This window comes from Podarcis tiliguerta (genome assembly GCF_965153285.1).
Source record: "Podarcis tiliguerta genome assembly, chromosome: 13".
NCBI lineage: Eukaryota > Metazoa > Chordata > Lepidosauria > Squamata > Lacertidae > Podarcis > Podarcis tiliguerta.
The window spans coordinates 51,942,469-51,968,679 of NC_139546.1; the positions used below are offsets into that span (position 1 = coordinate 51,942,469).

General features: G+C 50.9%; 2 protein-coding genes across 9 annotated transcripts in view; one reads left to right on the plus strand and one right to left on the minus strand.

The window, feature by feature from the left end:
• Positions 1 to 5,678, plus strand: part of LOC310662870 (phosphatidylinositol 4,5-bisphosphate 3-kinase catalytic subunit alpha isoform-like) — a 39,043-nt gene extending 33,365 nt beyond the window's left edge. For all 4 annotated transcript variants that reach the window (XM_083410108.1, XM_083410109.1, XM_083410106.1 and 1 more), the window contains exons 20-23: positions 128 to 298; positions 1,869 to 1,986; positions 2,692 to 2,843; positions 4,724 to 5,678. In XM_083410108.1, coding sequence (XP_083266234.1) covers positions 128 to 298; positions 1,869 to 1,986; positions 2,692 to 2,843; positions 4,724 to 5,009 — 727 coding nt within the window. In that variant the 3' untranslated portion in view covers positions 5,010 to 5,678. The remainder of the gene's footprint in view (positions 1 to 127; positions 299 to 1,868; positions 1,987 to 2,691; positions 2,844 to 4,723) is intronic.
• Positions 5,679 to 7,496: 1,818 nt separating this feature from the next.
• TFR2 (transferrin receptor 2) overlaps positions 7,497 to 26,211 on the minus strand; it is a 49,653-nt gene continuing 30,938 nt past the window's right edge. For all 5 annotated transcript variants that reach the window (XM_083410263.1, XM_083410262.1, XM_083410264.1 and 2 more), the window contains 14 exons: positions 25,704 to 25,826; positions 24,207 to 24,323; positions 23,491 to 23,630; positions 21,715 to 21,887; positions 20,743 to 20,862; positions 18,783 to 18,865; positions 16,696 to 16,759; positions 15,370 to 15,437; positions 13,459 to 13,535; positions 12,371 to 12,455; positions 10,586 to 10,813; positions 10,357 to 10,497; positions 8,308 to 8,946; positions 7,497 to 8,050 (listed from right to left, as the gene is read on the minus strand). In XM_083410263.1, the coding sequence (XP_083266389.1) occupies positions 8,704 to 8,946; positions 10,357 to 10,497; positions 10,586 to 10,813; positions 12,371 to 12,455; positions 13,459 to 13,535; positions 15,370 to 15,437; positions 16,696 to 16,759; positions 18,783 to 18,865; positions 20,743 to 20,862; positions 21,715 to 21,887; positions 23,491 to 23,630; positions 24,207 to 24,323; positions 25,704 to 25,826 (1,662 nt within the window). In that variant the 3' untranslated portion in view covers positions 7,497 to 8,050; positions 8,308 to 8,703. The remainder of the gene's footprint in view (positions 8,051 to 8,307; positions 8,947 to 10,356; positions 10,498 to 10,585; positions 10,814 to 12,370; positions 12,456 to 13,458; positions 13,536 to 15,369; positions 15,438 to 16,695; positions 16,760 to 18,782; positions 18,866 to 20,742; positions 20,863 to 21,714; positions 21,888 to 23,490; positions 23,631 to 24,206; positions 24,324 to 25,703; positions 25,827 to 26,211) is intronic.

Here is a 26,211-nt window from a genome sequence, read left to right on the forward strand (position 1 = left end):
AAAATCGCCCAAATGGTGTAACGTCTCCACTTAGGGGAATTGCTCCATCCTCTGTATCATTTTGGCGGTCCCATAGGCATGAGGGTCCCAAGCCATCTCATTTTGTCTTCCTCCTGGTCCTTTGCAGGATGCTGCCCTACGGCTGCCTCTCCATCGGGGACTGTGTGGGCCTCATCGAGGTGGTGAAAAGCTCCCACACCATCATGCAGATCCAGTGCAAGGGTGGCCTCAAGGGGGCGCTGCAGTTCAACAGCAACGCTCTGCACCACTGGCTGAAGGACAAGAACAAGGGAGAGGGGTCCGTACTGTTCCTATTATTTGCTCCATTCCTTACCTGCCCCTCACCATGGGGTCCCAGGGTGGGTTGCAGCCATTTTTAAGATGCAGCACTAAACTCAGTTCCAAGCAAACGACGGCCACTTTTTAAGCGGGTCCTAAAAATATGCGCATCTTGCATGATGAAGGCCTGGGCAAAATGGTGCGTCCTCAGCAGACGAGGAAAGCTGTCCAGCGAAGGTGCCAGGCGCCTCTCTGTGGGGAGGGAGTTCCACAGCCGAGGGCTCACCACAGAGAATGCCTGGCTGTAGCTGCGTGGCAGAGCACCTGCTTGGCATGCAGAAGGTGTGGGTTCAACCCCCAAGGGCATCTCCAGGTAGGACTGAGAGAGGCTCCCCTTTCTGAAACTCTGGAGAGCCGTTGCTGCCAGTCAGGGTGGACAATATTGAGGTAGATGGACCCCAGTGATATACCGTATTTTTTGCTCTACAGGACGCACTTTTTCCCCTCCAAAAATGAAGGCGAAATGTGTGTGCGTCCTATGGAGCGAATGCAAGCTTTCGCTGAATCCTGGAGAGCGAGAGGGGTCGGTGCGCACCGACCCCTCTCGCTCTCCTGGCTTCAGGAAGCTATCCGCAAGCCTTCTGAGCGCAGCGGATAGCAGCCTGCATCCCGCTGGCTGTCTTGGCTTCTGCCAAAGCCGCTCGCAGCCTCTCCTGGCTGGAGAGGTTGTGCGTGGCTAAAGAGGAAGCCAAGACAGCCAGCGGGATGCATCCCGCTCGCTGTCTTGGCTTCTTTGCGCTTTGGGGCGGCGGGTGGGGGAAAATAAATTTATTTTCTTTATTTCCCCCCTAAAAACTAGGTGCGCCCTATGGTTTGGTGCACCCTATGGAGCGAAAAATATGGTAGTATAAATGGACCCCAATGGCACAGTATAAAGGCAGCTTCCTTCATTCTGAGCCAAAAATTATGAGGGTGGTAGAACTACCAAGAGATTGAGAGGGTCTGCAGGGAAGGAGAGGGGGGGCTTTCAGCTCTTGGGGGCCTGAGTCACTTTGGGCTTTAAACGTGAGCACCAGGAATTGGTCCTAGAAGCAAACCAGCAACCAGCAGGGTGGCGGCAGCAGCCAGCTGTGGGTCAGGAAGAAGTGGGGGCTTTTGTGGGTCTTGCTCCCCCTCCAGGAAGGGAAGGACTGGGATGTTTGATACAGATCTCTCTATGGCGCAGGACAAGGTTGGCAACGTTCCAGGTGTGGGGAGAATTTGCTAAAAGGGCTTTGGGATCCATGGGGGGCATGAGGCATGGATAACAGAGGAGTTATGGGGTCTGCTGCAGAGACTGGGGTGAGGCAATGAGGAAGAAGGGCTGCCCTGGCTCATAGCTTCTGCACGCAGAAGGTTGTAGGTTCAGTCCCTAGCATCTGGGAAGGATTCCCTGGAGAGCCACAACTGCCAGTCAGGGTAGACAACACTGAACAAGACAGACCAATGGTCTTACTCGGTGTAAGGCAGCTTCCCATGCTGCTAACCCTGGTGTGTGCAGAGTGCAGCAAGGCCCTTCGTGCTAACGTTTCCCTCCTTCCTGGATCCAGCTATGACGCTGCCATTGACCTCTTCACGCGTTCCTGCGCCGGTTACTGCGTCGCCACCTTCATCCTGGGCATCGGGGACCGCCACAACAGCAACATCATGGTCAAGGACGATGGGCAGGTGAGTGGTTTCCTGGACTCGCTGCGAGAAGCCAAGTTACAGGGAACCAGGTAGAGGGCCTTCTCGGTGGTGGCACCCGCCCTGTGGAACGCCCTCCCACCAGATGTCAAAGAGAACAAGAACTACCAGACTTTTAGAAGACATCTGAAGGCAGCCCTGTTCAGGGAAGCTTTTAATGTTTAATAGACTATTGTATTTTAATATTCTGTTGGAAGCCGCCCAGAGTGGCTGGGGAAACCCACCCAGATGGGCAGGGTATAAATAATAATAACAATAATAACAACAATCATCATCATCATCATCATCATCATCATCATCACTACACAAATGTGCGCACTTCCCTCCCACCCACGGGCTTTGTCCCAGGAAAACAAGCAACAGTGAAAAATTCCTCCTCTTCTCTCTCTCTGAGAGCCAGTGTGGTGCAGTGATTAAGAGCGGTGGACTCGTAATCTGGTGAACCGATTACGTAATCTGGTCTCCGCTCCTCCACAAGCAGCTGCTGGGTGACCTTGGGCTAGTCACACTTCTCTGAAGTCTCTCAGCCTCACGCACCTCACAGAGTGTTTGTTGTGGGGGAGGAAGGGAAAGGAGAATGTGAGCCGCTTTGAGACTCCTTAAAGGGAGTGAAAGGCGGGATATCAAATCCAAACTCCTCCTCTTCTTCTCTCTCTTTCTGTGCCACCTCGCTGCCTTCCCCACCAGCTGTTCCACATTGACTTTGGCCATTTCCTGGACCACAAGAAGAAGAAGTTTGGCTACAAGCGGGAGCGAGTCCCCTTCGTCCTCACCCAGGACTTCCTCATCGTCATCAGCAAAGGGGTGCAGGAGTGTACCAAGACCAAAGAGTTTGAGAGGTATGAGATGGGCAGCCTTTCCAATAAAAAACATCCAATTAACATATCAAATCATAATCCAATTAAAATAAAAAACGAAAATAAAAAAGACCAAATTATCATCCAATTATTAATATTTCGGGACTTCCCATAGTCTGGACCTTAAAGCAGAGCTCCAAATCTCCTCTTCTCATTGTTCCCATATTTCCACATCTCGATTTTAACGCTTTAAAGTTCTCTGTTTCTGGCTCTTCGATTCTCAGTCATGTCAGATGTCATATAACCTTTCATCCATCGGGTACAGCTTTATTTGTATGGTCACACGTCTCCTGATAACTTGCTGGGAAACCCTTCACTTCCCCACCACCCGAAAACAACACAAACTAGGCATCCTTCGCCCACAGCATCACTCGAAATTTAGGAATCTGGCTTCCCCACACTCCCTTCCCCCAAACTCCCTCCCCCAAATTGTTTGTTGTTTAGTCGTGTCCAGCTCTTCGTGACCCCATGGACCAGAGCACGCCAGGCACGCCTGTCTTCCTCCCCCAATTACACCCCCCTTCTGCAGTGTTCAGCTGTGTACAGGAGCCACACACACACACACACCATGAACTGGGACTTCACACTTCAAATGACACACACACACGCCTTTGCAGCAAACACTGATTTTCCTCCCCAGTTTGCTCCTCCCTTCTACTTTCCCCCTTGCACACTTATACACTTGATCTGAGAACGCAAGAGCCTGCCTGCTGGATCAGGCCCAAGGGACCCCATCCAGTCCAGCATCCTGTTCTTGCAGTGGCCAGCCAGATTCTCCAAAGGGAAGCCCGCATTCGGGACCTCACAGCCACAGGGACACTCTCCCTGCTTGTGATTTCTAGAGCTATCCTGCCTCTGACCGTGGCGGGAGAAGATAGCCATTGTGGTTAACAGCACAGATGAATGAATGAATTTTATTATTACGGTCACAGACCAGTTCTGGGTCACTTACAGTATCAGGAAAATCATAAAACACAACAGGGATACATTGAATTGCAATTGGGTACAACAGAGACAATTCTGTACAACAGAGACAATTCTACAGAGTAGAGCAGAGCTTTCCGAACACCATGTTAGTGTTGGCTGCAGTGTGCAGGTTTGTCTCGCGAACGCTCCCTGCACTCCCCCTGGGGCTGGAAAGGGGTTAGTTTAACCTCCGGTTTGCTAGTAAAACTGAATCACTGTGTCGTGAAATGATTCACGTCTAAAAAGTGTGTCACAAACATGAAGAATTTGGAAAGCTCTGTGCCAGACGCACATGTGTACATGCAAACTTCAGAAATATTCCAAAGCATTCTGCCTCCAACAGTGGAGGCATCTTGCCTAGAGGCCATCAGTAGCCGCCTCCTCCTCCATGAATTAGTCTAACCCTCTTTTAAAGCCATGTAAGTCTCCATCTGGGACACGGGTGGCGCTGTGGGTTAAATCACAGAGCCTAGGACTTGCTGATGAGAAGGTTGGTGATTCGAATCCCCGCAAAAGGGTGAGCTCCCGTTGCTCGGTCCCTGCTTCTGCCAACCTAGCAGTTCGAAAGCACGTCAAAGTGCAAGTAGATAAATAGGTACCGCTCTGGCGGGAAGGTAAATGGCGTTTCCGTGCGCTGCTCTGGTTCGCCAGAAGCGGCTTAGCCAGGCTGGCCACATGACCCGGAAGCTGTACGCCGGCTCCCTCGGCCAATAAAATGAGATGAGCGCCACAACCCCAGAGTCGGCCACGACTGGACCTAATGGTCAGGGGTCCCTTTACCTTTAAGTTGGTAACCCTCGTTGCCTCCAGTGGCAGGGAGTTCCATAGTTGTGCCGACACCTGCCCTGAATCTTCCCCCGTGTCAAGTCCCTCCTCCCTCCGCTTCTCCCTCCCAGGTTCCAGGAGATGTGCTACAAGGCCTACCTGACCATCCGCCAGCACGCCAACCTGCTCATCAACCTCTTCTCCATGATGCTGGGCTCGGGGATGCCGGAGCTGCAGTCCTTTGACGATGTGGCCTACCTGCGCAAGACCCTGGCGCTGGACAAGTCGGAGCAGGAGGCGCTGGAGTACTTCACCAAGCAGATGAACGAGGCCCACCACGGCGGCTGGACCACCAAGATGGACTGGATCTTCCACACCATCCGCCACATGCCCCTCAGCGAGGCCGGCCACGACTGACAAGGACCCTCCTCCGCCACCGGGGAGAGAGGAAACGCCCGCCCTCCAGAGCGGCAGGGAGAGGATCCGGGAGCGCCGACGGGGCTAGCAAGACAAGGGGGCGGGAGCCCCATGTGAACTCGGGCAACCGGGTTCCTGATCCCCTCTCGGGACTGGCAGGGAGAGGATCCGGGAGCGCTGGTGTACCTTGCAGGACGCGAGGAAGGGAGGGGAGAGGGTCGCCCAGCCCCCTGCACGGGGGGTAAGGGGTCTTGAGGTTGAGAGGCAGGAAGTGGGGACCAGTTGCCTTCTGCAGGTGGTAGAGATGCAGGCATGGAAAGGGACCCTTTTCCCTCCCGGAAGTGTGTAGGCGTGTGGGTTTCCCCCACCCTTTCACCCAATTTGAAATTCTCTTCCCCACTTTGGGGGGCTCAAACAGGAGACACCCTTCCGCTCTGCCCTCCAGGCAGGTTTATACTTGAATCGCCCCCACCGCCCTTCCTTCCCCCTCCTTGGCAGAAAACGGGGAGAGGAGAGGGGAGTGTGGGTGAGGGGAGGGGGTTTTACTGTGGGGGAAATGGGCAGAAAGTGGCAATACTTGAAAAAAAAAATGTCCAGGGTTGGAAAGGAAACAAACAAAAATGGTTATTTTCTCTCTCTTTTTTTTTTCAAATAAAATTTTGAAAAAGAGAGGATTGGTTGGAAATGGAAAATGAGAATAGCGGTAATTCCAGCTTGGGTTGCAAAGGCTTTGGGAATTGCCTTGTGTGAAGCAGTTCATTGGGTTAATTCTGTGCGGAGGAGGATGCCGTTCTTTCTGTCTGCCCCAAACCACCTGCCTGTCAATCTCATGGCACGACCCCCAAATTAATCTGCAATTAATCCAGAATGTGGCAGCTGGACTGGGGACTGGGAGCAGCCACCAAGACCACATGACACCGGTCTTGAAAGACCTACATTGGTTCCCAGTACGTTTCCGAGCACAATTCGAAGTGTTGGTGCTGACCTTTAAAACCCTAAACGGCCTCAAAGGCCCAGTAGACCTGAAGGAGCATCTCCACCCCGGACACCTGGGTCCAGCTCCGACGGCCTTCTGGCGGTTCCCTCCCTTCGAGAAGTGAGGTTGCAGGGAACTAGGCACAGGGCCTTTTTGGTGGTGGCACCTGCCCTGTGGAACACCCTCCCAGCAGATGTCAAGGCAATAAGCAACTATTTTACTTTTAAAAGACAACGGAAGGCGGCCCTATTTAGGGATCTTCTTAATGTTTGATGCTGTATTGTTTTTAATATTTGGTTGGAAGCCACCCAGAGTGGCTGGGGAAACCCAGCCAGATGGACGGGGTATAAATAATAAATTATTATTATTATTACTATTATTATTGGGGGGGGGCAGGAAAACCACCTCTCTCCGCACCACAAATGATGTCCGGAGCATGTGCTGTCTGGGACTGATGGGAGTTGTAGTCCAAAATGTCTGGAGGGCTCCTGGTCGGCAAATACTGTGTCAGCAGGTTGGGCAGACCGAGAGCACGGATGTGTCGGCTTGTTTGCGCGTTTGAGAAGGAAGCACTGACCCTGCAAGGACAGCGGAGGAAAGGAGCTTGACGAACTCTTTTTGAGCGCCACCTTCTAAAAGCGCCATCTGGAGAATTTTGCTCTCTTTTGCTGATGGTGTGGGTAAGTGGCAACAGAAAATGTATTTAAGTGCCAAAGGAAAATGTGTTTCGTACTATTTCTCACCCACCCTGATGCCACTGCACAACTTGACACACGCTTTTGCAACATTCCTGCCCCCTCTTGTGCTTCAGCCTTTGGGGGGGGGGGTCTCCAAAAAGACAGTCGCACCATCTAGGGGCCGTGACACCCTCTCCTAGCCCACTTCCCCCAAAACCTCCTTCGGCGAATAGGCATCAGGGCTGCTAACTTAAACTCACCACGCTTTGCTCTGTAGCCATGAGCAGGTAGTATAAAACTTAGCACTGAGCCCCCCCAAAGCAGCCCATTAAATCTTCTCAGACACAGGAGCTCAACAGCCTGGTCCCCCCCCCCTTGGCAACAGGTATAGTGGGATAACTAGTCTCTAAATTCACAAATAGGCTGGAGCTGATGGGAGTTGTAGTCTTAAAATGCGGGTTTGCAAAGGCTGAACAAGATCAGGAAAAGCTCAGCTTTTTCTCATAGTGACAGAGGGCTGCTTATTTCTGGTGGGTGAGATTCTGGGATCCCTGGGATGAGCTGCTGATGACACGGTATTTGTCAGGAATCGGTGGTTGAGGGACACCGAGATTCCTAAAAACTGGTCTTGGTATCTCAGAATAACACTTGTCCCATTTTCAAACTCGCCTCTGATCCTGTTCCTGTCTGTCATCAAACAGGAATTATTTCGTTGCGATTCCTGCAGTTGGACTAGATGAGCAATTCTACGATTGTACGACTCAATTCCATCCGTGTGTTTGTCCACTTGACGAGCTGGACAATAAAGTCGCTGGACAAAGAACCATGCAAACGTAACAAGAAATAATTTATAGTGATCTTTGCCACTGATAAATTAACAAGGCTTTGGTTCTTATTCATGAGGTAGGGCGGATTTTCATCGTATCGCATAGCAATAAACATTTACGGCAGCCTTCAGGAAACCCAGCGCTCTTAAGCAGACGTTTTGGACTACAACTCCCATCAGGCTCGGCATTGCACAGGCAGGGCTGATGGGAGTTGTAGCGCCAAACATCTGGCGGGCGCCAAGTTGGGAAAGGCTGACATAGTCATCAGTGCAACTGATAAATATTGAAGCGAGGGAGCTGGGAGTCAGCAAAGGGGCACAGAACAAACCGGAATACGGGGAACAATTAAAACAGGTGCCGGGTAAAGGGTGAGTGTGAAGCGCAGGATTTCGCTCTATTACATAGCAATAAATCAATTCAATTTATAGCAGACACTGCTGCTGATAAATTAGAAGGAGGGGAAGGGAGGGGAAAGGAACAAGGGTGGAAGTCAGGCAATTAAGTCAGGGAAACACAACCACAGCCTGCTCTCCACTTGTGTGGCAGGACGTGGGAAATTTACTGTATTTTTTGCTCTATAAGACTCACTTTTTCACTCCTAAAAAGTAAGGGGAAATGTGTGTGCGTCTTATGGGGCGAATGCAGGCTGCGCAGCTATCCCAGAAGCCAGAACAGTGAGAGGGATCGCTGCTTTCGCTGCACAGCGATCCCTCTTGCTGTTCTGGCTTCTGGGATTCAGAATATTTTTCTTCTTGCTTTCCTCCTCTAAAAACTAGGTGTGTCTTGTGGTCTGGTGCGTCTTACAGAGCGAAAAATACGGTATAGTGAGCCTTTGCCACCGATAAAATCAGAACAGGCAAAGAGAAGATCAAGCTGTGATTCCCGCATTGCAGGAGGGGGGTGGATTAGACGACCTTCAGGGGTCCCAACTCTGTAATTCTATGATTCCAGCAGAGAGGAGAATAAAAGGAGGTGGAGCTGAAACAAATTTTGGCTGTGCAGGACGAGAATCCGCTGGCCCAAATTAAAATGCACTTTCTGCATAACTGAAGTGTGTTGCACAATTCCCAGTTACGGATGTTGGTGGATTCTAGACAATTCTTCAGGGGTGGGGATTTCATGGCTCAGATTACATTTTTCCGCTTTTTGGAAATGCATTCAAAAAGTTCGTTTCAGCTCTGGGGATGAGAGCCCCCCCCCCCCTTTTTACATGCTTAGAAATTGTTGTCGATGTTCCAGACGTCTCCGCTCAGGGCATTGGCCGCCCCCTGGAGCGTCCAAGTGACGAATGCCAGCTGGCGGCGGAAGAGGACCTCGTCGAAACTCTGGGGGGCCTCCCGCAAGAGGCTGACGTGCTCCAGCAGGGCCTTGACGGTGTGGGCCCCCCGGCCGTGCAAGATGTGCCGGAACGGGGTCTCCGTGACCGCCACGTACTGGGAGAGGAAGTAGAATTCCACCTGGGGCAGAGAGGGGGAGCCATTAGTGGAACAAAGATACCCAAAGTCCACAGCAGTCCCCCAAAAACTAGCAGAACCCTGTCTGTACTGGGCAAGAGCTGGTGAACTGGGGAGGAAGGGCAGAGGGCACAGAAACATCCTCTGCAAAAGGCTGCTCCTTTAATTCCAGGTTAACTAGGTAAAGGTAAAGGGACCCCTGACCAGTAGGTCCAGTCGTGGCCGACTCTGGGGTTGCGGCGCTCATCTCGCTTTACCGGCCGAGGGAGCCAGCGTACAGCTTCCAGGTCATGTGGCCAGCAGGACTAAGCCTCTTCTGGCGAACCAGAGCAGCGCACGGAAACGCCGTTTACCTTCCCGCCGGAGCGGTACCTATTTATCTACTTGCACTGGTGTGCTTTTGAACTGCTAGGTTGGCAGGAGCTGGGACTGAGCAACGGGAGCTCACCCCGTCACGGGGATTTGAACTCCCGACCTTCTGATCGGCAAGCCCTAGGCTCTGGGGTTTAACCCACAGTGCCACCTGCGTCCCTCTCCAGGTTAACTAATAACTAATAATAACTAATAACTAAAACTCTGCAATCCCACACAAGGGAGCTTCCCGCAAACCACCCTGGTGGCAAGACAGAAAGGGAAGCTTTGGTGCATCAAGGGGGCAATTGTGCCAGGAATCATTTTCAGGCCGAGGGCCGCATTGCCTTCTGCACAAGCTTCCAGGGGCCACAAGCCGCTGTCAGGCAGCGCCAGGGGCAACTCGTACGGTTTCTACAGACATGCCATCCAGGCGCTTCAAGAGCTCAGGGACACATCTTAGCCAGGCAGAAACACTCAAGGAGGGGCAAAAGCAAGGCTAGGGGCAGGGAGTGGTGGCCCCGAGAGAGATCCAAGGGCCAGACGGTGAGAATGACCCTTCCTTTCTCTAGGTTACTAATCAAGGGCCATATGTAGGGAATAAAGGGACGCGGGTGGGGCTGTGGGTTAAACCACAGAGCCTAGGGCTTGCCGATCAGAAGGTCGGCGGTTTGAATCCCCGCCACGGGGTGACCTCCTGTTGCTCGGTCCCTCCTCCTGCCCACCTAGAAGTTTGAAAGCACCTCAAAGTGCAAGTAGATAAATAGGTACCACTCCGGTGGGAAGCTAAACGGCGTTTCCGTGCGCTGCTCTGGTTCGCCAGAAGCAGCTTAGTCATGCTGGCCACATGACCTGGAAGCTGTACGCCGGCTCCCTCGGCCAGTAAAGCGAGATGAGCGCCACAACCCCAGAGTCGGCCACGACTGGACCTAATGGTCAGGGGTCCCTTTACCTTTACTTCCTTTACCCAGGGAATGTCCATGCTATCAGGGTGGGGAAACGGATTAGGACAACGGCTGCTACGCTAAGCCCCCTCGCCGTCCGCCCCACGCCTGGCCTCACCCGCATTATGCGGACGTTATACATGCGCAGGAGTCTCTCGTTCTGCTCCTCAGAGCTGTAGATGTCCTTGCGTAGCTTGTCCGCCGCGCGCACGTAATCGCCTCTGGCCGAGTACATCCATTGCAGGGTCAGCCCTCGGCTCTGGCGGAAGCAAGCGGGGAGGTTGAAGCCTTTTAAAAGGCGGGGCGTTTTGTTTTTCCCGGGGTGAGGGGCGCAAGGCAGGCTTTACCTTCAGCAGCGCCGTGTATTCGTTGAAGCGAGCGATGTGCTCCAGGAGGACGTCCCCGTAGCACCAGTAGTCGAGGGGCAGCAGGTGGTCGTGCGTCAGCTTGATGAGCAAGTGGCCCACCACCTCGGCCACCGTCTTGGCCACGGCCGGCAGGCGCCCGTAGAGAGCCCGGTTGAGGTTGTCGTAAGTGTCCGCCATGGTGTTGAGGAACGGGTAGCGGCGGGAGTCCTGTTTGAACCAGTTTGAGATTGAGGGGTGTCAGTGAAGCTCCAGGAAGTGGAGAACTGGGGGGGGGGGCTACTGCGGTTGTGGGGAGGTGCATGTGTGTCCACAGCCTTTCTCAACCTGTGGGTCCCCAGATGTTGTTGAACTACAACTCCCATCAACCCTAGCGAGTGTCTGAACTCCGCTCGGCCAAGCCGGTAAGGCCTCATCTTCCTCTGAGTCGAGCCTTTGAAATCGCCTCCGACGTGTTTAATGACCTGAGCCTTTGATAAGGCCTCAAGTACATTCTATCCAGCAGGGTTCCCAGCACAGGGAAGAGACGAGAGGTTGGGCTACGCCGTAAAGAGTTTTATTTCTAAACTACGCAGAACAGAAAAGACACCCTCGCTCTGGTCAGACCTCACCTGGAGTACTGTGTCCAGTTCTGGGCACCCCAGTTCAAGAAGGACACTGACAAACTGGAACGTGTCCAGAGGAGGGCAACCAAAATGGTCCAAGGCCTGGAAACGATGCCTTATGAGGAACGGCTAAGGGAGCTGGGCGGGTTTAGCCTGGAGAAGAGGAGGTTAAGGGGTGAGATGATAGCCATGTTCAAATATATAAAAGGATGTCACATAGAGGAGGGAGAAAGGTTGTTTTCTGCTGCTCCAGAGAAGCGGACACGGAGCAATGGATCCAAACTACAAGAAAGAAGATTCCACCTAAACATGAGGAAGAACTTCCTGACAGTAAGAGCTGTTTGACAGTGGAATTTGCTGCCCAGGAGTGTGGTGGAGTCTCCTTCTTTGGAGGTCTTTAAGCAGAGGCTTGACAACCATATGTCAGGAGTGCTCTGATGGTGTTTCCTGCTTGGCAGGGGGTTGAACTCGATGGCCCTGGTGGTCTCTTCCAACTCTATGATTCTATGATTCTATGAAAGCAGAGAGCAACTGAACAAAGGAAACAGGAAACCACTAACCTTGAAGGTCTCTGGAATGTAAACAGAGTCCTGCGACTCCACGCAGCTGCACAGTGATAAGAACAGAAACTAGCAGCTAGCAAGGCCAGAGCTCAGGGATGGTGGGAGTTGTAGTCCAACAACATCTGGGGACCCACAGGTTGAGAACCGCCGGTCTAGGGGCATAAGAGGGTGGCGAGATTTCTCTTGCAAATGTGCAGTCAGTGGCAGTAAGAAGAACCGTGTTCCATACCACCTCGCCTCCCTATTTTTAGAGGTCCTTTTTATTCCGCATTCATGACAACTTGTGCTCGCGATGTTAATGAGGCGGTTAGACCACAACTCTGCTTTCCATGCTGTTTGTAACTGTGGACGTTTTGGGGGCTTCGTTTCCAATTAGCATTTCCTGCTGAAATCCCGTAACTTTTCTGAAGATTGTTTTATCTGTCCCGAATCTTCCAACATTCAGATTCATTGGGTTTCCGTGAGTAGGAAGAGGGATTACTGTAATGCTCGCCATTTCCTTCCACACCACGGAGTTCCCTCCAAATTCCCAAGCAGCCAATTGTTCCTCCCTACTAAAATGAACGCTGGACTGAGACAAAACGGGTTGGGGCTCTCACCTCGGCGAAGGAGAATTCCACAGCAGGGACCCCCCCAAAGGAGGTGAAGGCAAAGGCGCTGCTGTCCATGGGAAGGGGGCGGATTCTGACAGAAAGGAGAGCATAAGAATAAAGCTGTTAAAAGAGTAAATAAGAGTAGAAGGGAAATAAAGGGATACGGTATATTGTATGCAGATGTAGCACACCTTTGTGCATTTGTTCCCATCCCGTTTTAAGGCAACCATCTTTTTTGACAGCCACATTGTTATTCGACTCTCATACAAAGTCAAAACTTGGTGGTGGGGTGCGTGGGTTTGGTTATTCGGTATATGCTCAGAGGCACCAACTTTCTCTTTTTAAATCATCATTACTTGCAGCTTTCTAGATGCTAGACTGAAATATACTCGGAGTCGAGTGTGGATTTCATGCTCTTTATTCAGCTCATAGTGGTGAGGAGGAACAGAAGTTCCTCCAGAATGTCTGCTTTATATACATTATTTACACAACGGGCCCCACATGATTGGCTAATTCCGGGATTCACCTGTAGGCCAATCAGGTTGCGGATTCACTTCCACCTGGAGCTGGATTGGGTGGTTCCTGTGGACCAATCAGACTGCTGCATTCTGGACCCTATTGTTCTAGGACCAATCAGACTGCTGCATTCTGGACCCTATTGTTCTAGGGCCAATCAGACTGCTGCATTCTGGACCCTATTGTTCTAGGGCCAATCAGACTGCTGCATTCTGGACCCTATTGTTCTAGGGCCAATCAGACTGCTGCCTTTTGGATCCAATTCAACTCAGTACATAACATAGACCCAACTGTTGAGGCAGATATCAGGGCTCAGCCCCGGCTCAGCTGAGAAGAACCTCAGAGGAGCAGCCGGAGGGGCAGACCCGGGTTCAAATGAAGCTCACCGAGTGTGACCTAAGGAGCCAATCCCTCACCCTCAGCTTGACCTACCTTCCAGGCTTGTTGTGAGGATTACATGACATAAGCCCCCTTGAGCACCGTGGAGGAAAATGTGGGATATCAATGCAATTAGGAAGTAAATAAATAGCAAGAAGGGTTGCAAGGGGAAGCCAAAGACCAAGACTGTGAGCTCTTACACCTCCGTCTCCCAGCGCTGACCCTGTTCGGTCACCTGGCCGAAGATGCTTTGCCCACTGCGGCTGGGGCTGTCCACCTGCAGGAGAGAGAGAAAGAGACCAGGAGGCAAAGGGTCAACCCTGCCTGCCTCCGAACCTGTAAATTAGAAAACTAGCGTATTTTTCGCTCCATAAGACGAACCTGACCATAAGACGCACCTAGTTTTTAGAGGAAAGTAAAGGTAAAGGTACCCCTGCCCGTACGGGCCAGTCTTGCCAGACTCTAGGGTTGTGCGCTCATCTCACTCTATAGGCCGGGAGCCAGCGCTGTCCGGAGACACTTCCGGGTCACGTGGCCAGCGTGACAAGCTGCATCTGGCGAGCCAGCGCAGCACACGGAACGCCGTTTACCTTCCCGCTGGTAAGCGGTCCCTATTTATCTACTTGCACCCGGAGGTGCTTTGGAACTGCTAGGTTGGCAGGCGCTGGGACCGAACGACAGGAGCGCACCCCGCCGCGGGGATTCGAACTGCCGACCTTTCGATCGGCAAGCCCTAGGTGCTGAGGTTTTACCCACAGCGCCACCCGCGTCCCATTTAGAGGAAAACAAGGGGGGGAAATATTCTGAAGGAAACAGTGGATGTAAGATTTTTGTGGTTCATGCTGTGGCCACAGACATGTGATCTGATGGTGAATGTGGGGTGACCCAAAGCAAAAATCCTGAGGATCCATGGGCTTTTACCTCCCCCCTCCCAAGCAGCCTCCTTTATCTCTAGCGTCCCTTATCTCCCTCCCCGATCGCTTTCTAATCAGCTGCTTCCTTTCAACACCCCCTTCCCTCTTTCTGAAAAAAAAAGCATGATCTGCTTTTTGCCCCTGGGCAATTCGGCTCCAGGGACCACACATTCGCTCCATAAGACACACAGACATTTCCCCTTAGTTTTTAGGAAGAAAAAGGTGCGTTTTATGGAGCGAAAAATATGATAACTAAGAACAGAAGATAAGCCCTGCTGGATTAGCCTAACAGCCCAGCCAGCCCAGCATCCTATTCTCACAGGGCCATCCAGGTGCCCTTTATGGGAAGCCTGCAGGCAGGATCCGACCACAAGAGACCTCTTCTCACTTGTGGTTTCCAGCAACTGGGATTCAGAAACATCGCGTCCTTGAAGGCAGAGCACAGCACAGCCATCCTGGCTAGTAGAAGAAGAGTTTGGGTTTGATATCCCGCTTTATCACTACCCGAAGGAGTCTCAAAGCGGCTAATAATCTCCTTTCCCTTCCTCCCCCACAACAAACACTCAGTGGGGTGAGTGGGGCTGAGAGACTTCAGAGAAGTCTGACTGGCCCAAGGTCACCCAGCAGCTGCATGTGCCATTGATAGCCCTCTCCATCTCCATGCATTTGCCCAATCCTCTTTCAAATCCTATGGGAGGGAGTTCCACAGTCTCACTCTGTGCTGCACGCAGAAAGACTTCCTTTTTAAAAAATAGATCTTTATTCATTTAAAATAAATACATTTATGAGAAAACAGATGTACATACAAGTAAACAAACATACAATTAAACAAATAACAGAAAAATCAAACAAACCGCCACACTATAAGATGCAAGAAGATTAATATAATTATCGTCATATATACTCCTGATACTGAACACAATTATAAAACTTACAGAGAAGAAATTTAAAACTGACTTCCAATTAATCTCGCAGAAGGGCTTCCTTTTACCTGAATCTTCCAACGCTCAACTCCGCTGGATGTCCACCGCGTCACTTTATAAATCTTGAACCGCTGTTCGGAAAACCTAGGAGTGTGGGCTCCCTACCACCTTCCCATCCCAGGCACCCCATAACTCATCTGCCGTGCCCCCCTCCCCCCAGGTCCAGCAGCGTCAGATCCCAGAGTCCTGGCAGGATGGGGGGAGCTGGGCTTACCTGCTTAATGATGCTTTCGATGAGGCCGACAAGTGCGGGGCTGGTTTTGGCAAAGAATTTGTCATCTCCTGGAGGGTGGGAGAGAAGACAGAGGCTGAGCACCGGCATCAAGACTCTCCTACCCACATCTCTGCCCCTCTTATCTCCCCGGCCCCCTTCTCCTTTCTTCAAATCCCCCCTTGCCCTCTCTTGGAAAAGATCCTTGCAGATCCTCTCTGCTCCTTCACAGCTCCTGCCCAGGCTCAGTCCCAGGTTGGCGTCTCCAGGTAGCAAACCCCTGCCTCAAATCCTGGAGAGTCGCTGCTGCCAGTCTAAGTAGGCATTACTAAGCTTGATGGGCCTCAGTCAGTCTTCTCGTTTAGATGGACCTCAGTGGTCTCGTTTAGAGAAAATGCTGCAGCATTTCCTCAGGGGGGACTTTTCCCATCCCCTTGACCAGGGGTCAGCAACCTTTTTCAGCCGTGGGCCGGTCCACTGTCCCTCAGACCATGTGGGGGGCCGGACAATATTTTGAAGAAAAAAATGAACAAATTCCTATGCCCCACAAATAACCCAGAGGTGCATGTGAAATAAAAGCACACATTCTACTCATGTAAAAACACCAGGCAGGCCCCACAAATAACCCAGAGATGCATTTGAAATAACAAAAGCACACATTCTACTCATGTAAAAACACCAGGCAGGCCCCACAAATAACCCAGAGATGCATTTGAAATAACAAAACACACATTCTACTCATGTAAAAACACCAGGCAGGCCCCACAAATAACCCAGAGGTGCATGTGAAATAAAAGCGCACATTCTACTCATGTAAAAACACGCTGATTCCCGGACCGTCCGGGGCCGGATTTAGAAGGTGATTGGGCTGGATCCGTCCCCTGGTCCTTAGTTTGCCTACCCCTGCCCTTGACTGTTTTGGTTGCCCTTTTCTGAACTTCTCCCAACTCTGCAGTATCCCTTTTAAGGTGAGGCGACTGGAACTGTACACAGAAGAAGAGTTTGGATCTGATATCCCGCCTTTCACTCCCCTTTAGGAGTCTCAAAGCGGCTCACATTCTCCTTTCCCCTCCTCCCCCACAACAAACACTCTGTGAGGTGAGTGGGGCTGAGAGACTTCAGAGAAGTGTGACTGGCCCAAGGTCACCCAGCAGCTGCAGGTGGAGGAGCGGAGACGCGAACCCGGTTCCCCAGATTACGAGACCACCGCTCTTAACCACTACCACCACACTGGCTCTCTTATACACAGTTATTCCATGGACATGTATAATGGTGTTATGGATGTGGCTGGATTCCTTCCCACAACGCCCCCCCCCTTTCCCCACTCACCCAAGACTACGTTGTCCAGGCTGATATAGGCAGCGGCCTTAAGGTGCAGCATCGTCAGATAGCCCTGGGAAAGAAAGAGGTGGGCTTGGGCTCGGAGGGAGTTGTGAATAAGACCACTCAGCCGCAAGAGGGACAAGGCATTGGGAAATTGGGGAGGGGGGGGGTCGCCTTCCAACTCTATGATTCTGTGAAAAACGTCTTTGACACCTCCCTTTCCAGGGAGGCGCAGATTGCAGCTACAACAAAGGCGGCATTTTTCCATCTCTGCCAAGCTAAGCAGCTGGCTCCTCGCCTCTCTCGCCCTGACCTAGCCACTGTGATCCACATGACAGTCACCTCCAGACTGGATTATTGTAACTCGCTCTACGTGGGGCTGCCCTTGAGACTGACCCGGAAACTCCAGTGGGTGCCGAATGCCGCGGCGAGACTCCTTACGGGGTCTTTGCTGCGAGATCACATTCACCCGGTACTATACCAGCTGCACTGGCTCCCGGTGGAGTAAAGGATCAGGTTTAAGGTGCTGGTTTTAACCTTTAAGGCCCTATACGGCCTAGGACCCTCGTACCTATGGGACCACCTCTCCTGGTCGGTCCCATAGGTACGAGGGTCTTCAACTAAAAACATCTTGGAGGTCCCGGGCCACAGGGAGGTTAGGCTGGCCTCAACCAGAGCCAGGGCTTTTTCGGCCGTGGCCCCGATCTGGTGGAACGCTCTGTCACAAGAGACCAGGGCCCTGTGGGACTTGCAAGACGGAGCTGTTCCACCAGGCCTTTGGCCAGGGCACAGTCTGACCCCCCTCCTTTAGCAATCTTCACAGAACTCTAGTCCAATGGTTGCCAATAATTTGATTTGAATAATTTTATAATGAAATGATTTTAGAATGTTGTACTATTTTATTGTTGTTAGCCGCCCTGAGCCCGGCTTCGGCTGGGGAGGGCGGGATATAAATAAAATTTTATTATTATTATTATTATTGCTTGCCACTCTTCCTTCTATAACAGGAAGGGAGCTTAGCTGGGACATGGGAGCCCTCTCCTGAACTGGGTTGCAAAGGGGAGATGGGGGGGGGGCTTGTCTCACTTCCTTTCACGCTGCATTTCTAGCCAAAGGTCCGGGTTTTAAAGCTCCCATTCAAAGTGGGTTTTTAATTTTTTTGTCGCTTTCCTGAGGAAAATGCACATTTTACTGCTGATTCAGAGCCTGGAAAGCACAGCACAAAATAAAGTCTGGCTGAGCCCAACTGAGAGATCCGCCCCGCGACCCTTCTCCAGGCTCAAAAGGAAAAGCTTCCCAGAATTTTAAAAATGTGAATTCTTGGACCTTTATTCCAGGCACGTTCCATTGCAGTGTGCTATGTGCAAGATTTCTGAAAAATAATAATAATTTTTTATTTATACCCCGCCCTTCCCGGTTCAGAAAACCGGGCTCAGGGCTGCTAACAACAAATTTGAAACACTTAATTGATGCAACAAAAACCAGCATAAAATGCAGTGTAAAACGTGAATGACAATCAATTCAGGATTCAAAAATCAATTTAGGGGGGAAATCCATCCAATACCAAAATGGTCAACCAAAAGGGCAACCAAAATGGTCAAAGGCCTGGAAACGATGCCTTATGAGGAACGGCTAAGGGAGCTGGGCATGTTTAGCCTGGAGAAGAGGAGGTGAAGGGGTGATATGATAGCCATGTTCAAATATATGAAGGGATGTCACATGGAGGAGGGAGAAAGGTTGTTTTCTGCTGCTCCAGAGAAGCGGACACAGAGCAATGGATCCAAACTACAAGAAAGAAGATTCCACCTAAACCTTAGGAAGAACTTCCTGACAGTAAGAGCTGTTTGACAGTGGGATTTGCTGCCAAGGAGTGTGGTGGAGTCTCCTTCTTTGGAGGTCTTTAAGCAGAGGCTTGACAACCATATGTCAGGAGTGCTCTGGTGGTGTTTCCTGCTTGGCAGGGGGTTGGACTCGATGGCCCTTGGGGTCTCTTCCAACTCTATGATTCTATGATTCTATGACCGCCCCCCACCCCAGGCGCCTGCACCCCTTTTCTGCTTCAAAGTCCCAGTTCATTCAAGTGTCCTGCTCACCTCGAGCCACTCGGTGGAGCCCACGCTGCCAAAATCACCAGCATCCCAGCTGGCAAAGAGCAAACTTCTCCGGAGCTGGAATCCTAAGGTGGTTGAGGAAGAACAGGGATGGTGATTCACTTATTATTTGTTTCATAAAGTCCATACGCCGCTTGTTTGTAAAACAACTACAGCAACAACCCTCAAAGTGGATTAAAACAATAAAATTATCATTTATTTATGCGACCACGGCTGCGAGGGTGTTATTGGCCCAGAGATGGAAAGAAGATAAAGTCCTGACCAGAGAAGAAGGGCAGATTAAGTACCATATTTTTCGCTCTATAAGATGCACCAGACCACAAGACGCACCTAGTTTTTGGAGGAGGAAAACAAGGAAAAAAATATTCTGAATCTCAGAAGCCAGAACAGCAAGAGGGATCGCTGCGCAGTGAAAGCAGCAATCCCTCTCGCTGTTCTGGCTTCTGGGATAGCTGCGCAGCCTGCATTCGCTCCATAAGACGCACACACATTTCCCCTTACTTTTTAGGAGGGAAAAAGTGAGTCTTATAGAGCAAAAATTACGGTAGATGGACTATGCCAAAATGGCTAAAATGACAGAAAGAATCACAAATCAGGAAGGCCAAAATGTTAATAAGGAATGGGGAAAATCTATAACTTATCTTAAAGACCATTGCAAACAGTTAAAATCGTTAGTAGGATTGGAATATCACTTGTAGTTTAGTGGTGAATTCTGGATACAATGGAGAGGTAAAAGATTTGGATTCTATTAAAAGATGCAGGAGGAAATGATTAACGATAGGATCCACAAAGGGGAGGAGGGAAGTCCAAGGGAATCCTTGGAATCTTGTTTTTATGTTGTATTTTGGATATGCGAGTGAAAAAATTTAATCTGAAAAACCAAATAAATAATTTTTAAAAACCACAATAAAATTATCGGCAAAAACAGGAAAGATAATTCTTGGAAACGTTCAAAAGATGAAAGCAGCAATAAAAAATAATAATAATAAACTTTTATTTATATCCTGCCCTCCCCAGCCGAAGTCGGGCTCAGAGCGACTGACATAAAATATATAACATTAGTATAAAATCAAACAATAATTAAATTACCTCCTAAACACAGGTCAAAATCAAATTAAAATCTAATTAGATGGTTTTCCGCAGGGTTAGGGTTGGGAACAGTAAGTGTTCATGGGCCCAACTGTTTACGCTAATCTTATATGGGCCTGTGAGAAGGCTGGGAGGCCTCTTTCATATTAATTCTTATACAAAAAGAAAAGGGGAGTCAGGCTGAGCCCTGACCAAAGGCCTGGCAGAACAGCTCCGTCTTGCAGGCCCTGTGGAAAGATGTCAAATCCCGCAGGGCCCTGATCTCTTGTGGCAGAGCGTTCCACCAGCCGGGGCCAGGACCGAAAAGGCCCTGACCCTGGTCGAGGCCAGCCTAATCTCTCTGAGGCCCGGGATCTCCAAAGTGTTATTATTTGTGGACCATAAGGTCCTCCGTGGGGCGTACCAGGAGATCAAATCACATATTTTATTTTATTTTAATAAATTTTATTGGTATTTTCCACACAACAGCAACACAAAAGATATCTAAAAATAACAACACACAAAAATCAACATTCGAAAACTAAAGAAAGCAACAACAAAAAACCCCAAATCCATATCTTACATGTTAATATTATAAACACTAAAACAACAACAAGAAGACATTGACTCAAATCACATATTGACATCCTACATATCTAGGTGGGCTTGTCTAAACAAAAATGTTTCTAGCAGGAGCCAAAAAGAGCCCAGCGAAAGCGCTTGCCTGATTTCAATAGGCAGGGAGTTCCATAGTCCTTCCTCGAAGCCATGCATTTTCTTTCACCTCTCAAGGCAGCCATCTTTTCCTACAGCCACATGGCTATTCCATCCACTTCTCATTACCGCTCCTGCCTCCTGCAGCCCTCCTACTCACCGTTTCTCACCATCGCTGTGAAAGTGCGGGCCAGCTCCAGCAGGATGGCTGTGCCCACTCCGGAACGGGCGGCCCCCGGACCCAGGGAATCCCGCTGGGCCCCCACGATGACATAATGATCTAGCAAAACAAGGCATGTGAAATATACTCGGAGTCGAGTGTGGATTTCATGCTCTTTATTCAGCTCATAGTAGTGAGGAATGGAAGTCCCCCCAAAATATCTGCTTTATATACATTATTTACACAATGGGCCCCATGTGATTGGCTAATTCTGGGATTCTCCTGTAGGCCAATCAGGTTGTGGATTCACTTCCACCTGGAGCTGGATTGGGTGGCTCCTGCGGACCAATCAAAGTGCTGCATTGTTCTAGGACCAATCAGACTGCTGCATTCTGAATCCTATTGTTCTAGGACCAATCAGACTGCTACATTCTGGACCCTATTGTTCTAGGACCAATCAGACTGCTGCATTCTGAATCCTATTGTTCTAGCACCAATCAGACTGCTGCATTCTGGATCCTATTGTTCTAGGACCAATCAGACCGCTGCATTCTGGATCCTATTGTTCTAGGACCAATCAGACTGCTGCATTCTGAATCCTATTGTTCTAGGACCAATCAGACTGCTGCATTCTGAATCCTATTGTTCTAGGACCAATCAGACTGCTGCATTCTGAATCCTATTGTTCTAGGACCAATCAGACTGCTGCATTCTGGACCCTATTGTTCTAGGACCAATCAGACTGCTGCATTCTGGACCCTATTGTTCTAGGACCAATCAGACTGCTGCCTTTTGGATCCTATTCAACTCAGTACATAACAACATGGATGGATGTGAAAAGGAAAAGCTCCCTTCGCGTGAGATCCGCAGTTCACCCTCCCCAAATACCGGAGTTCTGAGCACCCTACGCCTTAACGCCCATGCGCTCGACCCCCCACCACCCACACAATTCTTGCCCGGGGAACCACATACCGGGTTCGAATCTACCCTCGATGCACCCGAAGATGTTGTTGATCATCACGGATTGCTTCTGGTTCTGAACTCCCAGCTGCAGCCGGAAGTCGGGGGCCCCGGGTCCGAGCCGGTATGGGACATCGCGAAGACGGCCCTTCCAGGTTTGCGGGGCAAGGGGGCCGGTCAGCTGCCTGCGAGGAGAACCCTTGTCAATCCACAGGCCGGTCTTTCAAGGGAGGGCCGGGGCAGCTGGCCGCCTGATCTCCCCCTGCTCATGCCGCGCCCTGCGGGACCCCAGGCTGATTCCGGAGACCATCACAGAATCAGGATTGTAGCGTTCGAAGGGACCCCCAGGGGCCATCCAGTCCAACCCTCTGCAGTGCAGGAATCCCAGCTAAGGAATCCCTGGCAGATGGCCAAACCACCCCAGAAGGAGCATGACATGTCCCTCACCAGAGGTCCCTTAATGCCCCATATAAAAAGGTAACGGGACCCCTGACCATTAGGTCCAGTCGTGGCCGACTCTGGGGTTGTGGCGCTCATCTCGCTTTACTGGCCGAGGGAGCCGGCGTACAGCTTCCGGGTCATGTGGCCAGCAGGACTATGCCGCTTCTGGCGAACCAGAGCAGCGCACGGAAACGCTGTTTACCTTCCCACCGGAGTGGTACCTATTTGTCTACTTGCACTGGTGTGCTTTCGAACTGCTAGGTGGGCAGGAGCAGGGACCGAGCAACGGGAGCTCACCCCGTCGTGGGGATTCGAAACGCCGACCTTCTGATTGGCAAGTCCTAGGCTCTGTGGTTTAACCCACAGCGCCACCCGCGTCCCTATAATGCCCCATACACTCCAAATATTGCTTTGTCCCCAACCCTTTACACCCACACTCCATTCCAACCTTCACCTAGGAAGGAAATGTGATAGGAATTTTATGGTCTTAGATATATGGTAATGTTCATAACTGCGCATACATAGATCAACACAGGAAGACCAACCTGGAACCATTTTGATTCCTAAACTGACCAAATCCTTTCTCTGCCAGGTTAAACTGGAAAAGCCTCCCCATTGTCTCTTTCCTCACAAATCCTGTCTCAAGGATACGTCCGTTTGAATAAGGTGTGAGCCTGTGACCTGGCCCAGGAAATAAGTATTTTACCACTACAAAAGAATGGCCAGGCACCCCAGGCAATCCAATCAAGTAACTTGCCAGACAGGAGATAAACTGTGACAGGAGAAAAACAACATTTAAATTCCTGTGATGTATGCATGTACCTGAGGGGTGGTCTTAGGTTACACCCCTTCTGTGATGTATGCATAATGTTTCTGGGGGTGGTCTTGATCTAGAGAATGGGAACTTCAAAAGTCTTTATAAGCGCTTGCCCAGCAATTTTGTGGGTCCTCCTCCTCTCCTGCGTGTGGGGGGAGCACCCTGTTGCAACAGATCAATAAAGATCAAGCTTACTAGCTGCTTTGCTTCTCAGTATTCTCTGGTTGGCCTCTGTTATCTTCTCCTACCAATAGGGAACCCACATAAGGACTCTATATGGGCTCTTGGATACCCCATAAGGGAAAAGGGCATATTTTTATTTACAACAGAAACATGGCATGTTCACAGCAAAAGCACTTGAGCAGGGGGCGGGGCAAATCTGGGGAAGGGGCGTGGCCTGGGTCTAGGGGCGTGGCCCGAGGGCCAGGTAGAGAGGCCCCAGAGGACTGCATTCCCCCCCTCCCCAGCCATGTCCTCCAATTTGCTTCCCATCGCACCCCACCCCTCAAGGAACCCTCCGTCCAACTCACCTGAGCAGGCGGGCGGCCACGTTGGCGCTGACTGGGTGTGTGGGGATGGAGGGGAGTCCCGAGGACTGAATCGGAGGGAACTGGGTGTGGTTGAATGAAGGGAAGCCAGGGCTGTAGGGGTCTCCAGCCCCCATGTGGACCTGCGAGTGCGAGAGAAGGTTTGGGAACGCTTAAGGGGAGCCTCCACATTGAGGAACAGTCTATCCTGAGTATCCTAGCTGCTGGGGAGCAGCGACGGGAGAGGGCTGCTGCTTTCGAAGGGCTGTTTTAGTTTTGCAAAACTGACCTGTAGAATCCGAAATCAGGAGGAAACAAAATTCCAAAAAGATGGGAGTACATTTATGGAGTATAGAAATAATGTAGGAATTTGAAGACTCTGGCAGGACTGAAATAAATCTTACGGTGTAGATAGGATGGGAGACAATAAGAAACTGTGGGAAAGTAACAGACTGTTGAAGGGAGGGAAGGAAGTCAATGCTCAGCAGAGTGTGGGGAAAGAATGTGGGTAAATGATTGTTGAATTTTATTGTATTTTGTTTGTTTGTATTAAATGAAACACCAATAAAAAGCATTTAAAAGAACAACAACAAAGGGCTGTTTTAGGGCTTCCTGGCTGGGAAAGATGGTCCAGAGCCACAGGTAGGGTCTCTCTCTACATAAGCCCCCAACCCAGCTCTCTCTCTCTCTCTCTCGGTCCCAGTGAAGGCTGTACTCACGTGCCCGTAAATGCTTGTGTTTGGGGACAGCCCCAGCTTGCGGGGGTCTTGTGGGACATCAGCGGGGTCCGGGTAGATGAGAACTCCCTTGGCTTGCGAAGCCTCCGCGTTGGCCACCTGGGACAAAGAGAAGCTGGCAGCTCCAGAACAATGGGCGCCTCTTTGATTTCTCACACAACAATCCCTCTCGACCATCAAAGGAAACAGATGCCCATGCCCCCCAGACCACGTTGCTCTGATTCACCTCTCCCAAGCCCCCACCACGGCGCCATCATTTCCTTTCCCTTCAAGGCAGCCATCTTTTTTGACAGCTGCGTTAATATTTAGGGAAACTGCACCTTCCATTGTATCCATCAGCGCTCAATACCTCCCCTTCCATCAGTTCCACAAAGGTCTACCCTACAAGCTGGAAGGTGTGCAGAGGAGGGCAACCAAGATGATCAAGGGTCTGGAAACCAAGCCTGATGAGGAACGGTTGAGGGAGTTGGGGATTCTTAGCCTGGAACAGAGGAGACTGAGAGATGATAGGATTGCCATCTTCAGGTATCTAAGAGGCAGAAGATGGAGCAAGCTTGCTTTCTGTTGCTCTGGAGCACAGGGCCTGAACCAATGGATTCAAAAGCAAGAGAGATGATTCCAGCTCAATATCGCGAACAGACTCAAGATGGTGGACTCCCCTTCATTGTTGTTGTTTAGTCGTTTAGTCGTGTCCGCCTCTTTGTGACCCCTGGACCAGAGCACGCCAGGCTCTCCTGTCTTCCACTGCCTCCCACTATTTGGTCAAACTCATGCTGGTAGCTTCGAGAACACTGTCCCACCATCTCGTCCTCCGCCGTCCCCTTCTCCTTGGGCCCTCCATCTTTCCCAGCATCAGGGTCTTTTCCAGGGAGTCTTCTCTTCTCATGAGGGGGCCAAAGTCTTGGAGCCTCAGCTTCAGGATCTGTCCTTCCAGTGAGCACTCAGGGCTGATTTCCTTAAGAATGGAGAGGTTTGATCTTCTTGCAGTCCATGGGACTCTCAAGAGCACCAGAATTCAAAAGCATCCATTCTTTGGCAATCAGCCTTCTTTATGGTCCAGCTCTCACTTCCATACATCACAACTGGGAAAACCATAGCTTTTACTATATGGGCCTTCGTTAGAGGTTTTTAAACCGAGGTCAGATGGCGATCTGTCAGGGATTCTTCAGCCGTGCATTCCAGTGGGTTCAATTAGATGGCCTTTTCCAACTCTACAATTCCATGGTTCTACACCTCGAATCCTGTCTCCCCATCCACCCTTCTTGCCCTTCAATCTGGAGGACACTTTCCTGAAATCTGGTGTTTCCAGGTGGCCCCCCACCAAGGTTTCTGGAACCAGACATCTTGGAATATTGGCCATGCTGCCTGCTTGGGCTACGGGAACTGTAGTCCAAGCAGATCTGGAGGGCCACAGATGATACTCCCTGCCCATGGCCTCAACCCTTTTGCAGAGGGTCACATTCAGGAGCCCAGCCTCACCTTCTCGGCGTAGCTGATCTCCCCGATCCGGACGATGACGAGGTGGCCTTGGGGGTTCACTCCGTGCTGCTTCAGCGCCGCAAAGTCCTCCCGGCGCCCGTAGTTGGCGAAGACCAGGCCTCCCTGCAGACAGACAGTGGGGTGGAAAGGAATGGCTGGGGCACAGCTTGTCCAAAGGGCCGTATCCTCTCCTATGAACCTGCCCTGAGATCTTCTGGGGAATCTGCCCTGAGATCTTCAGTCCTGCCACCCGCCCAGACCTGCTTGGTGGGGGCAGGGCCTTCTCGGTGGTGGCTGCTGCCAGACAACTTTGGAACGCCCTCCCTAGAGAAGCCAGATTGGTTCCCTCCTGGCTGGTGGGACACAGCCAAAGTTGTTCTCCACACAGCGCAGAGTAAAACTATGGAACGGCGTGAGAACAGGAGGCTGGGCGAGGTGGACTAGAGGGGCTATTGGCCTCATCCTGCAGGGCGTTTGCTACGTTCTTATGTTCTTAAATTGGTTGGAG